This window comes from Magallana gigas, chromosome 3, assembly GCF_963853765.1.
Source record: "Magallana gigas chromosome 3, xbMagGiga1.1, whole genome shotgun sequence".
Classification (NCBI taxonomy): domain Eukaryota; kingdom Metazoa; phylum Mollusca; class Bivalvia; order Ostreida; family Ostreidae; genus Magallana; species Magallana gigas.
Window position 1 is genome coordinate 34,756,133 of NC_088855.1, and position 14,172 is coordinate 34,770,304.

Genomic DNA, 14,172 nt, shown 5'->3' on the forward strand with positions numbered 1-14,172 from the left:
CTTAAGAAAAAGACATTATCCGCCATATGTTTATCAACTACATGGTAACTTTAATCTCTAACAAAAATTATACAAAATATTTACAGTTTGACAAACATCTATGTTATAACAATTTATAATCAAACGATTAGTTTAAAATGTTTATATATACGTGTATTAATAAACATTGAATCCATGCATCAATATACTTATATAGTTTACTGGAATGTATTTAGAGATTAAAATGATATTATAATAAGTCTAAATACCGTAAAGAAGGTCTTTGAAAAACATCATTTGTTCATAAAACATAACGTGTTTCATCTTATTTACAAAAATAGTATATATATTTATAAACAGAAATTAATCGATGAGATAAATTCAATATGTAAATATATATATAACTATTAACTGTCATCGGTACTATAGTATATTCGACAGAAAACATTTTACGTTGATTATACTATGAAAGAAAGATTTGGTGGGAAATTACGATAGCGAAAGAGTCGGGAAAACTAATATTTTTATTTATGCTTGCGTTTAGAGATGAATTTTAATGATTATCACCGTTTGTACTATTATATGAACTATTTCTGTGGACAACAACAACAACAACACCAACGTCAACAAGCTTCATTACTCGCACAAGAAGAAAATCCGCGCCCCGGGCCTGCCATAGCCCATGATCACTATGACCAAGTTTACCAGGAACAGGTTGGAAATTAATCATATGATATAATCGTTATAACTACATTTATGTTATGATTTGTCTTATTTGAAACGTGCCTTTGCAAGCCTACAGAACAATTAATATCCACATATCCTCATAACGACGCACTATTTATTTATGCGCGGATCAAGGTACTCTTCAGTTGGGATAGGAACCCAAACTACTAATGTTGATTTTATATGATACATGAATTTTTGCTTTTAGTTATTTTAGGGAGATTCTGAAGATATAAGCAAAGTGTGTGTGTGTGTATATATATATATATATATATATCCCATTTTACCTGACATTTTTTTTTCATACTCAGGATCAGAATATTGCAAATTTACCTGTACAAACAGTAAGACCAGAAAAAGGGAAACAAAGAAAACAGAGGGAAGCAAAACCTTATGCTAATTTAAAACCAACAGCAAGGAGGTTAAGAAAAAGAGAGTATGAAAAGATATTTAAGGAAGCGGCATCAAGTATGCATAAAGATGTAAAATCAGTGAAGGTATCACTAGAGTTTGATACTGGCACACAACTCTCATTTTTTCCAAGGAAAGGCAGTGACCGTGACAATACGACATTGGAGGATGAAACTGTCAAAACAATTCAAGATGTAAAAAATGTTCAAAGAGTGATAGCTATCAAAGACAAATACCGTATCTCAGACGAAGCTCTTCATGAACTTCACATGCTGATGGTGGCAATCCCAAGCAAAAACAAAATCCAAGAAGAACGAAAGCGACTAAATTCAACCCTTGAGTTGTTCTCTCATCCCACAGTAAGTGGAAATTAAACTATATTTTCTTGAAAATTGTTTTACATGTAATACTGTATACAGTTTTTTGGCTTAATATATAGAAAGTTAAAATGTTCATGTTCTTTAAGGCTGACTGTACCAGAAGAAAGGCTGCAGATATTATTGAATATGTTATGAAGCAACAAAAATTCAAAGAACTATATGCAGAGGAGGAAACACTACTTCTTCGCTTCTCATGCGATGGAGCGAAAATTGCCAAGAACATCAATTCTGTGAGAGGTGTGTTTAAGATTCTCACACCAAGGCATTCACTTCCAAAAGAAATTAAGGAACTGAGCATGTCACCTGAAGATGAATATTCTCTGTTCTTCTATATCGGTATGTTGTGCATTTGTCATTTGTAATTTAATTAATAATGGAAAATTAGTATATTAAGATATATTTAGTAATTGCAATATGAACAACAAATTTACAGTACTTATACAAGACTTTCCTAAAAATTTAAGGGGATGAAAGTCGTCCAGTTCTTGAAAATCTTGTGCTTGAGACTTTTGAAGAAATGCAGATGCTGCAAACAGATGGAATTGAGTTGGATGGCAAGAAATATTCCATAAAATGGTATTTTAAATTTGTTTGATATGTGTGTATATATATATATATATTAATGTACTTCTCTTAAAAAACAAGAATAATGATTTTTTTTTTTTTGTTAGGATAATGACATGTGATTGGAAGGCATTATCATTGATAAAAGGCATCAATGGAGCACAGTGTGACCATTTTTGCATGTGGTGTCACTGTTCTAAGAGGCAAATATGCGATTTTAGCAGTAAGTTTTTTTTTCAAGACCATGATGATGTTTAAGACTGCATACCATATAAAACCTAAGTACATGTAATTTCTCAAATGAATGAATAATTTGAAATATCTGCAAAATGAAATTGTTGTAAATTGTTACAGTTCCATCTTGGCCCATTCAAAGATCCCCAGAGGAGCAGTTGCTCCTTTTAGAGAAAAAGGAGCAGGGCTACAAAGACAGAGATTTATGTCCATTTATTCATTATATGGACATGCCTATCGATGATCTTCACCTTCGTATCCGTATCTCATTAAAACTGTTTAACCAGGTAACGAAATTAAATTCCCAAGTCGAATAACAAAGAGTCAGATAAAAATACATGTATGAATGTTTTTCATAAATAAACAAACAAATTTTCTAATAGGTAGTTACTTGGTCAATTGATCAGAAGGCTGAGGAAAAACTTCGGGGGGAATTAAAAAGGATAGGAGTTTCTTTCCGAATATGGGAAGAACGAGGAGACGACAAACTGAACACAAAAGTAAAAAAGTGGTCTCAGCCAACAGGTATTAGAAAATGTCTTGGTGTTCTTCACTTGGTACAAATTAATCATGTTAATTATCAAGCCTTAAATTTGTACGGTTATTTACATTTGATGAATTTCTGATGTAGGAGATGACCTCCGGAGAATAATAGAACAACTACAGCTTCACAATGTGCTGGAAAACCGCAACGACCGAAGATATGTGAGCATAGAAAGCTTAACGATTAGTCAACTAAAAGATGAATTGGCCAGCAGAAATCTGGAGAAAAAGGGAAAAAAATGTGATCTGGTGTCCCGTCTGAAACAAGCCATTGGAAATAACACAAAGGTTTAATATATAGATTAGTTTAACAAAACAATTTATTACATATATAATATAGTCATGAAATATAGGTAAACATTGATTCAAAATATTGTAGGAAGAATGTCAGTTATAAAAACAATTATTTTAAAATGAAGTGCAATCTTAATATCAGTTTTGTATAAATGATAACAACTTCACATTTCAGATAAAGAAAAAATCGAACTCCAGACTTCAAGTGTCGTACGAATTTTCAGATGAGGACGAAGAACAGGACCTAGACATTGAGGCTCTACAACAATTGTGGGAAACATTTCATGACCTCATGGAAAGCCTTCGGAGTCTTCCTGGGACAGCTGCCTACAAAAATGAAGAGACTTTTCAGAAGGAAGCAATGGAATGGGCGAGCAACTTTCGAAAACAGACATTCGATGAAGATGTTATTCCCTATATTCATGGTAAAAGCATCTTAATGATATTATATATACTTATAGTAAAAAAAACTGTATCACTATACTCTATAATCATGTAGTTATATAACACTACAAATTTTTAAACAATGAATAATTCATTGACAGTATGAATATAAACTAATAAAATGTTTTACATTTTCTAGCTTTAGTTTACCATGTCCCTCAATTCCTAGAGAGATTTAAGTATCTTCATGATATAGGAGTAGCCCAGGTTGAGAGGAAAAATTTTGATCACCGACAAGCATATTTCGGTAGTACCAATAGGAATGGTGGAAAATTTAAACAGAAAATCTCAAAGCAGGTACATACCTTAACTTTGTGAAGAAAATGCCTTTGATCCATCTAAAATCTTCTTTCTGAATTTGAGAGATATTTCATAATTTAGTTCAAAATGTATTTTGATATGAAAAATTCTATTTCATGCAAATTGACTTTAACGTTTTGTGTTCTTTAGATTCTTGAACGTGAGAACAGAATGTTGTGGGTAGATCTGGAAGGAGTGGATAGGAAAAGACGTCCCTATCTAAAGAAGATATAAATGAGAGTTCATAAAACTGTCCAAACGCTGCACTTACTCTTTCTTGCAACATCACCAGTGACGATGTTTCTCCGAGACCTTGTGAAGGTCACATGTATCCAGGCTGGTCCAGGAACATTCACCTTACTTGGAGTGCATAGTTGAGGCCTTTCCTCTTCAATGCCAAACCAGTGGCATCTTTGAAATAAAAATATAGACTTTTTAATAACACAATGATGTAGTGATTAATATATTTATTAAACTGCATATGGTGAATATATTTATTGTGTAAAAATAGGCTTTTTAATTGAATGACACAAATTAACTTACAAATTGCAAAAATAAAAATACCTCTGACATTCAATGTGGCAGTAATTTATTCTGGGTTTATATCCCCACCACAAGTGAATTAGTTCTCTCTTGGAGACAAAGGTTTCTGTTGAGGTTTTATAGCCCCTAACCATCCAGTCTTCTCCAAGAACCTTGGAAACATCATCCACTGTGATGTGACAATCTACATTGCCACTGTCATCATTTTCAATATTAGGAATTCCTTTGTTACGGAAAGTACAATCAAATGTTTCTTTGGAAAACGGTACCTTTACCGTAACTCGGGATTGATGACCTATTGCACCATCTGGCGTTCGTCTTCCGTCTCCTAAAATGTCGAAAATCGACTGCTTTAAAGAGAGAACTTCAAGCGGAAACTCCTGCCCATGAGCATGTAGATTTAGTAACGTTTTGTTCAGTTTGCAGGAATGAGGGTTGGCCGAGTTTTTTCTCACAAATGCAACTATCTCTGGATTCGTTGCTGTGTCAATCCATGAAGCCGGACCGTCCCAATTTTTCCACTTTACAAGAAAACGTTCCTCCTCGCCTTCTCCCCGAATTTCCAGCACATCTTCAACTTCCCACAGTCTCTGTATATGATAAAGTATGAAAATTCATTACGCTCAAGTAATGTATATTTGTCGATCGTTATCTGCTTGTGTTAAAAACAGAAGTCTTAAAATGACACTATCAAACTTCAATATTTCATCAAATGTTTTAAAATATTTTAAACGGATAAAGAATATCTAATTTAATTACCGCATTCTCTTTCTTCTCTCCTCTAAAATCGATTTTCTCTTCCCATTCTCCGTACCTTTCTGGTTTTTTTACTCTTCGTTTCATGTCTTTCCTTGTTTACCTACGTTTTGTATTTGATGCTCTTAAACAGACTTTGGGTCATTTTACAGCATCGTTTCTCTGATAAGAGAGTTGAGAAAGTCATATCGCTATAGTAACGACAGAGTCCCTGCTGAGCGGACGGAGTAGCCATTCCTTATCTTAATTGCGATCACTAATTTATAACGGCTCCTTTACACTGTCGAATTTGTTGGGGATTTCTCGGCATGTTCGGCCTTTAACCCTTTTATTACTTTGAATTTTAAACATAATTATATAATCTATCATTAGGGCTATATTTCATTTGTAAATATTTGTCAAAGACTTACTATAAACAATAATTAAAGAATTTTAATCTTTTTTTTACGAACCTTTCAAGCATGCATTGTATTACACTAATATTAAATGATTGAGCGCCTTCATGTTCATACTTTGTGTCCATGTATATCTGAAAGAGAAGCTTTTATGTAATGACATTGTTCTTGTTTTCGGGGTTTAAAAAAACAAAAACACTTTTTCACCAACGTTTTCTACTCGCTTCGAATTTACACACCATTTTGACATTATGAACTTTCGGGATTTTTCATATTAAATGCACTGACTTAGAGTTATCTCCCGTATTTCCTTTGATGAACACAATATATGACAAATTTTCATTGTATTAAATATTTTTAATATCGTTTCTGAATTAATCCATACAAATGTGATATTGTTAAAACATAAACTAAAGAGCCTCCCGTGATTTAGCGTGAATGTATTGCGCATGCACAAGATTTTAAAATCCAAAAAATCCAGATGATTTCCGGATTTTTAAAAGGAATTTTCGTTGATTATTAATAAGCAGGCTTGGGGCGAATTACATTGTAAAGTAATGCATTACATTACCATTACTTCATGAATTTGGGCATTAAATTACCATTACCATTACTTGATTTTCTTGAAGTAATGCATTACATTACCATTACATGAGTAAAGTAATGCATTACCATTACCATTACTTTTTTTTTTAAAGGTAAAGCTAATAAAGAGTTTTTGCAAATGTTTCAAATATACAACACTCTTTAACATATCTACAGCTTCATGCTTCATGGAAAATACTGTTTGACGATCTTTATCTTAGGATATATTAAGTGCAATAATAGATTAAATACATAAATCTTGTATTTTCTATCAGTCCAGACTAATGTACAGTGTAATTAATATACAAGAGAGAGAGAGAGACAAAGAGACAGAGAGAAAGAGAGAAAGAGAGAGAAAATAAGTAAGATTATTTTCAAATTGGTTATAATATTGGAAGTGATATTGATTTTCATCATGGATGGACAGTGCATTCATTTTGCTTTTAAAGGTGCATGTCTGTCTCCTATTCTATTGTGACATAGCGAAGGGAAGGGGATTGGGGTGTTTAGCACTTCTTATAACAATAGATTGTTTTGATACTTAGATTATCCTGGGGGCATATAGTGTGTTGTTGACACATTTCTTATTGAAGTGCAAACTAATTGGAGTAAATTGTTTAAATGATTAAAAACTCTTAATAACAACACTCTTAAAAATGTTATGAAATTGTGCTGTTATCTTTAGTAATATAAACAATTCAAAAATGAATTTTAAAAAACCTTTTTTAATAAAACATGTACAATTAAAACATATTTTTCTTAATTAGAATTATTTCTTTCTTCTTTAAAAATAAATTTAATCAAATTCAATTTCAACTATTCATTTATTCATCAATTTTTTTAAAGTGAACATGCATAAATATGCATAGTAATGCAAAGTAATGCCATGTAATGCCAGCATTACACTAGATTTTGGAAAGTAATGCATTACATTAGCATTACTTGTAATGCTAATTTTGAGGCATTACACATTACTAGCATTACTTTGAAAACATGTAATGCATTGCAATGCATTACCATTACATTTAGCATTACCCCAAGCCTGTTAATAAGTAAAGCTTGACTGAGAAAAGAAAAGAAATTGGAAATCTACAGGTACCAATGATTTTTAAAAATATGTAAAACAGAAGACAGCACTCTTCCAATTTCTCGGTATTAAAGCCCAAAAATTCGAGTCTATTATTTTTATATAGTAGTATAGATATATAGGAAACTGTCATTTTCCGCACTTCGAAGCAGATTAAAAAAATAATATGTTTTACGGTGCGACCGTTGGGGCGAGCGCAGCAGGTGATCAAAAATGAATTATGATAAATCAATAAAAATAAAAGTAGTGACGTAAAGTAAATGAATTTGAATGCAAAATAAAATAAATATTCCTATTTTCCAGGAAATTTTCATTATTCATAATTCATAAGATTTTTTATTTATTTATATACCCGTCTGATTAAAATCAGATCTTTGTAACGCTCCAAAATTCTGATAGTCGCTGAACAAAGTGTAGCGACATCAGAATTTGTCGGAGCGGATCAAAGATCTGATTTTAATCAGATTGTTTATATACTGGTCGCACGCCAGTATAGAATTTATCTCAGATAAAATGTTGTTGAATAATAAATATTTTAACATAATGCACATTGCAGTTTATTTCCTCTTTTCTTGCAGCAGACATTTTTTCTTAAACTTACAAATAAAAATTGACTTATCACAGAATCCCCCCTCCCCCGTTTAAAAAAAAAAATCAAATTTACGTATAAAAAAATTTGTTGATCACATAAGGAAAATGGATCCCCCGGGAGCATGTAATACCGTAAATAGTAGTGAAAATAAAGACACTTTTGAGCAGCTAAAGAGCTAAAGGCATACCACGCACTCCCCATTCCTCACCCCGATTAGAATTTTCCTGATTTTGAGAATTTTATTTTTCTTTTTGCTTGTGAAGATTTTTTGAATGATGTTGGGCCACGCCCCATATAAAAAACGTTCCTGGAAATTACCGTAAATATAGTGAATAAAATAAATGTGAGCATTCATCCAAATGAGAGCAAGTTACAGCTGTTTCCTATCTCTGAAGAAATGTCCCGATTCGTTAGCTCTGCAAGATTTTGAGAAGATTTTTGTATTTATATTTCAGCAGATTTACAATAACTACTTAGAGTAGTTTCCCCTTATTGTGACGTCAAAGTTCATGCGGTCAAGTGTAGTCTGTCTCTTTGAAAACACACTATAGAAAAAACTACGCGAAAAATATTGTTTTGTTTAGTACTTAAAAAGCATGATGTTGTGGAAATTACACAATTTATCTGTTTCTCAAAAGTTTTACTTTGATTCTCGCGAGATGTATCCAGTCTAGTGAGATCGGCCGACATTGAGGAATTGCATTGTGGGTCGAAATTTACTGACGCCGAAAAATTCTGTCGGATCAATGTGCAAGAAATCCATTGTGACGTCACTCGAAAGGACGATAACTCCGTTAGTCTTAAAAGTAATGGGCGTTGTGTTATTTACAATGCATGTACATAGTCTTTTATCTTGTTCTCGTGAGAGTGTGAAATGGGAAACCATAATTACAGGGAACTACTGGGACGATTAAAACAAGGCATTACTGGCCCGATTTACTGACGCCAAAAAAATCCGTTGAATGAATGTGCAAATAGTCCGAATTTTCTATTCACACACGCCTTGCCGGTAGAGCTCGCTTCGCGCCGGCGCTGCGCGCCGGCGAGCTGCGCTCGCTACTACAATAGCTTTCTTCTCTCGAATGTTATATATGATTGGTAATATCATTTCTACCTTATATGTAAAAATACTAAATTCTACCGTCTTGGTTTTAGTGGGGCCATCTGAAAATATTAAAATGCACCAAAATTTGCTATATATTTTTAGCATTACGAATGAAGATTTGTAAAATGGATTTATTAAAAAAATAAGAAAAATGCCACTGAGGATAACATAATTCTGTGTATAAAATTCAAACGGTGTACAATTTTTACTTTTTCTTTTATGTTATTTCTTATAACGTACTCCTACAAAACTTCATTTTATCATTACGTCATAAATGCGCATTGGCAATGCTCCCCTACCGCATAACGGAACAATCGTTTAAAAAACAACAAGTTGCTGTCCTTTAAAAAAGGACTACAATACATGGACCATTTGCATGTGTTTCAAACGAAAATGTGAAAGCCTTAGGATTATTAGAGATTCCACCTACTCTAGCCTCCTGCTTATATCAACTAAATTTGTACGTTGTTTACGTATACATGTATGTATAGCCCTGACTTTTTATCTCAGAATTAAAAAGGCTTCATACTTCCTAAATAATAATGATCTATCTAATAATGAAATTTGCATGTATAGTATTAGGCATTCGGTGAATTCTACTATTTGCTCACACATTACGATTCGCGCTACTTTGTTAACTCTGCAGGAACAGCTTTGTGTAAACTAGAAATTTCATATTTTAGTGCATTTTTCTTGAGATTTAAACTTTTATACAGTGACATAATTATTAAATCATACTTAAATGCTTAAATTTTTTTAATCGGGAAGTACTCTAGCCTCGCCTACTATAAAGGTAAAGTTAAGTTACATGTGTATTCGGAAAACAACAATACATGTACATTGCAAATTATGCTATTTGATGCATGTTGTAGTTTCGGCATAGCATTAATTTATTTCATAGTACTGACAGTTCATATCACATGCCAATCATTTCTTTAAAAGGAATACTTTGTTTCTGTACTGTTTAGCGACAACTTTACAATTACAGCGCCTTTGAACTTATATAAGTGAGCATATGGCACGGAATCCCGATCCCGATTTAGATAAACGTGTGCTAGCCTGGTTCTCTGAGCCACCAATTACGCACAGGAACCAGGCTAGCTCATGCACAGGTTGCATTTTACCCATAGCATCCGGTTTAACCTCGCTTATTTATTTTCTGCGTGGACCTCAGGGTCAACGCAAAAATTTTCTTTAAAAATCTAAAAAAAAATTTATTTGTATTTCGTTTATTGTGTTCAATTTTATAAATGACATCATAAAAATTTCATAGGAATATCAATCCACTGTATTATACTAGAATGCCCAAACTCATGCGCAATGAAAACTAAAGTCGGCCTCCTCAAGGCCAAGATCTAGTAAATGATTTCAAAGTGTCTCTTTGGTGCTAGAACCATTATAACATCATAACTGATTTGTTAAATCTTTTCCGTACTTTACAGCTTTGAAAGAATTATGTAGAAAATGAAACTGTTTCTTGGCATTCTATATTAAATCATAGGAAAAGAAATTCCGATACCTATATTCAATTTGACATCACTTTAAAAGGGAGGTCAAGAGCTTGTTTAATGGCGTTTTTTTTTTTAGATATTGTAGGCATTGTAGATATATTTTTTATGCAAAAATGGACGAAACTCCGAAATTTGTTATTTATTTTCTTCATATAACATAGGAAGTGACAGTTAAAACATGATTTTTCATTGAGTTTATTAAAATTTTTAGCTCCGATACACCCTATTAAACACAGCTATTGTTATGAAGCATAATTTAAAGAATCTATTTCCTGAATTTCATAAACCTGTAGACATCTTTCATTTACTAGATCATGACCTTTCAATAAGTAACTTTGAAAGCAGTTTCCTTTTTTTTTTGCGAAATCGATTGTTTGTGAATGCAAATTATCTATGAATTTGAAATTTTTTTTATAATATCTCTAAATATCCGTAAAACGACATCTATTAGGCTTAAAGAGCCGTTACTGTTTTCAAAGATTCTACTATCATGGGTACTTCCAGGCCTCTTTGCAACAACAACTGCTAGCAAAAAAATCTTGGTCACAAATTGCTCGGACGTTAATGGTGAAAAGTCCTTAAGTTTTAATTACCTTTTTTTTTTTATTTCGACCTATCGGGTAATAGAATGGGAACACGTGTACAATCTGTTGCACCAACTATTTCCTGAATACCGCTGTGATTCAGAAATTGTCTTTGAATTTCTTTTAGTTTATTTTCTTATGGAATGCAACATATTTTCGCAATATGATGCAAGTGCACGATACACCGGCTTAACAATGCATGAAGCAAAACTTCAAAAAAATCTTCTGAAACTCTGAGATACCCAGTGCAATAAAACCGTAAGTGAAATAGTAATTGGTTTAGAATAGATGTCGATGAAGTTTTTTTCGATAGCTTCTTTTGTTTTCGCTCCCGATATTCCCCAAATTCTTTTTAAAAGTGCAATTACATATTCTTTTCTTTGACGAAATCTATCAATAAATTCCTCCTCGGTATTATATAAATGGTTTATTTAATCTCCTTCACTTTCTCTCTCCGAATACTTTGGATTCACCAGTATTTGTTGATTAGCACTTTGCGTGTATTTATTTTGTTGAAGTGATCCACACACTAAATTGAATATTCATTAAAGTGCAATTTCTAAAAGCATACTGTATTGATTGAATCAATTGCCATGTTTTTCCTTGCAATTGTGATTTTTTTTAACCACAAAAATTGATGCCCACAATTAATATTTAAACTTTTGTCAACCTCATCAAAAAAGTAGTCCATCTACTATGGTTTCATCAATATTCTTTGAATACCAGTTTCCGTTGTAAAGTTGATCCACGTAATTAAATGTCCATTGAAGTACAATTTCTATTAACATTTAGTATTGATAGGGTTATTGGCCACGAATTTACGTGTCCTTGAAACTGTGATTTTCACTATATCCACGAAAATTGATACCCTTGAATATTAATGAAACCACAGTATTTTAAATATCCATTTAAACCTACCAAATACCTGATTGAGATTAAGCCTAACTTCTGAGCACTATTTACATAAATCAGAAAGGTATGCAAGTGAATTGATATATTTGAACTTAACTTAAGCCTATATCATCTTGATCCAGGCTTAATTGCCATAATACCAGTGAGCTTTCTAGTGTAATGTTATATATGTTGCTCTTAATTGCACATTCTATAATGCCATGTCTTCTTTTCCTCATTGGACGGGGGGGGGGGGGGGGGGGGTCTTAGCATAATAAACTAAATCGAACTATTGATACAACAGAATCTAATGAGAATTTAATGTGATTAACTTTTTTGAGGGTTAATATATCATCCATGTATATCTTTGAAATGCAACTCTTGAAATATATTATTTTTTATATCCGTAGCTGTCAATGTGATATTTTCTTTTAGATAAGCTTAAATGTATATTGAAATTTAAAAACGATCAATAGCATTTTACTTATTCTTACCGATTAACAAAATAATCATTACGCGATATTGTATACGGCTGCTGATGCTGAAAGGGCGTATGAATCAATTGCAAGTCCACGTGAAGACGAGATTTCAGGTATTTCATACAAGGGCACTCTCATATTGATTTTTTTTAGAATATCTAAAATCCAATTCAAAACTTTTTAAGCATCGGAACTTTATAGCTGTATTCAATTTTTTCCGAAAGCGAAACCTACAGATATGACTTCATTTTTTAAGTTTCTGACAATTATTTTCTATACGTTTGTGCTAAAGTTAAAATTTTGTTTATCGTGTGAGGCATTTTATTTGGTCATTCCTTAAATAAAAAATAGGGTTGGAACAGCACATTTGTTACAAGAAGCTAAGGCATCTTCACTCTCATTTTGTGGATCTTTGTGTATCAACAGCTGTAATTGTTTTGGGTATAATCGCCAAAATCTGTCAAAAACAGTGTCGATTACATGTAATTTGTGATGTTGGTAACATGTCTGTTACAGACGCTGGATGGAGGTACTATCGTGTATCTCGTGAAGGTATGGAAAACATATTCATATAATATTTTTAAAAAATCACTGCACATGCATTTGACATATCAAATATAAATAAAATAATAACATATTTCAATCTCTGACGGTCTTTTCTAAATTAAATACTCATAGGCATTACTACTAACTGTTTTATAAAGGTTTTTTTTTTATCTATATGATTCTGTCGTTATTTCTACCAATAATTTCAGCAGTATTGGTAAAAGACATAATTAGAGAATTTGGGTTAAGGGGGATAGTGGCATGTAGATCAGAACATTGTATTGTAACAGATTTTTATCGAGAGTATTAAAATAGCTACTCTGGAATGTGAAAGATGGAAACTTGACTGTCCCTTTATTCCCTGGCATAATACATTTAAATTTAACGACAATTCTGTAACATAAAACTGCAAGTTTTTATGACTAGCTCTGGTGGGTCTTTAGGCGTTTATGTAACTGATGATGATAATGACACGGCTAATGGAATTTCGCAGATGAAAAGTCAACGAATAACAGACATTAAAGGACACATTTCATTTATCTATAGAATCATAAAATATTTCAATTTCTGACGGTCTTTTCTGAATTAAATACTCATAGGCATTACTACTCACTGTTTTATAAAGGCTCTTATTCTGTCGTCTTTATAGCTTTCTTTATATAACAACCTTCTGGCAAAACTATATCGTATTTTTGATAGGCTGTGTATGTTTATGTAAAGAGAGGGCGTATTTGCACATTTCGGGTATGTTGTTGTGTCGAGAATATACAATGAACTCCATAGAAACATAAACACGTATATATACAGTCATATTCTCTCTACTTATTTAGATGTATTCTTAAGTGGTAGCACAATACGTTAGCTTTTATAAAAAAAAATAAAGATCGTTTGTTTCCTCAAAATAACAATTTTTTCCCAAATAAACATGATAAAATAAACCAATTTATTTCATGAAATGCAATCATTGATACATATCCTCCAGAACAGTTTCGCAATTGCTGAGATACTAAATACGCTAGGATATGAAAATATTAAAAGGCTGCATTGTGATTGGGGGGGGGGGGGGGCAAGGCAATATATGTTGAAATAATTTTGTCATAGATTTTAAATTATGATTTGATTTTAGTTTGGGTTTTAATATGATAGCTTTACATAAACATATCAAACGAGTCTGGTGTTAAAAAAAGAAGAAAAAATCATCGTTACATGTATTAATGATAATT

General features: G+C 32.3%; 4 protein-coding genes across 5 annotated transcripts in view; 3 read left to right on the plus strand and 1 right to left on the minus strand.

The window, feature by feature from the left end:
- Positions 1–14,172, plus strand: part of LOC136273826 (ladderlectin-like) — a 54,262-nt gene that overhangs the window by 27,216 nt on the left and 12,874 nt on the right. The gene's annotated exons all lie outside the window — the stretch shown is intronic.
- Positions 1–14,172, plus strand: part of LOC136273825 (low affinity immunoglobulin epsilon Fc receptor-like) — a 42,047-nt gene that overhangs the window by 15,633 nt on the left and 12,242 nt on the right. The gene's annotated exons all lie outside the window — the stretch shown is intronic.
- On the plus strand, positions 310–4,165 carry LOC136273824 (uncharacterized). Its single transcript, XM_066079414.1, has 11 exons — positions 310–693; positions 1,017–1,475; positions 1,583–1,832; positions 1,961–2,072; positions 2,168–2,283; positions 2,415–2,581; positions 2,678–2,819; positions 2,926–3,125; positions 3,307–3,556; positions 3,715–3,872; positions 4,026–4,165. Exons 1-11 carry the CDS (start codon positions 526–528, stop codon positions 4,107–4,109), a joined length of 2,106 nt encoding a protein of 701 aa, XP_065935486.1. The 5' UTR covers positions 310–525; the 3' UTR covers positions 4,110–4,165.
- On the minus strand, positions 3,363–5,482 carry LOC117687767 (uncharacterized). Its single transcript, XM_066079415.1, has 5 exons — positions 5,178–5,482; positions 4,440–5,008; positions 4,147–4,286; positions 3,881–3,927; positions 3,363–3,458 (listed from the first exon to the last, which is right to left on the minus strand). Exons 1-4 carry the CDS (start codon positions 5,259–5,261, stop codon positions 3,914–3,916), a joined length of 807 nt encoding a protein of 268 aa, XP_065935487.1. The 5' UTR covers positions 5,262–5,482; the 3' UTR covers positions 3,363–3,458; positions 3,881–3,913.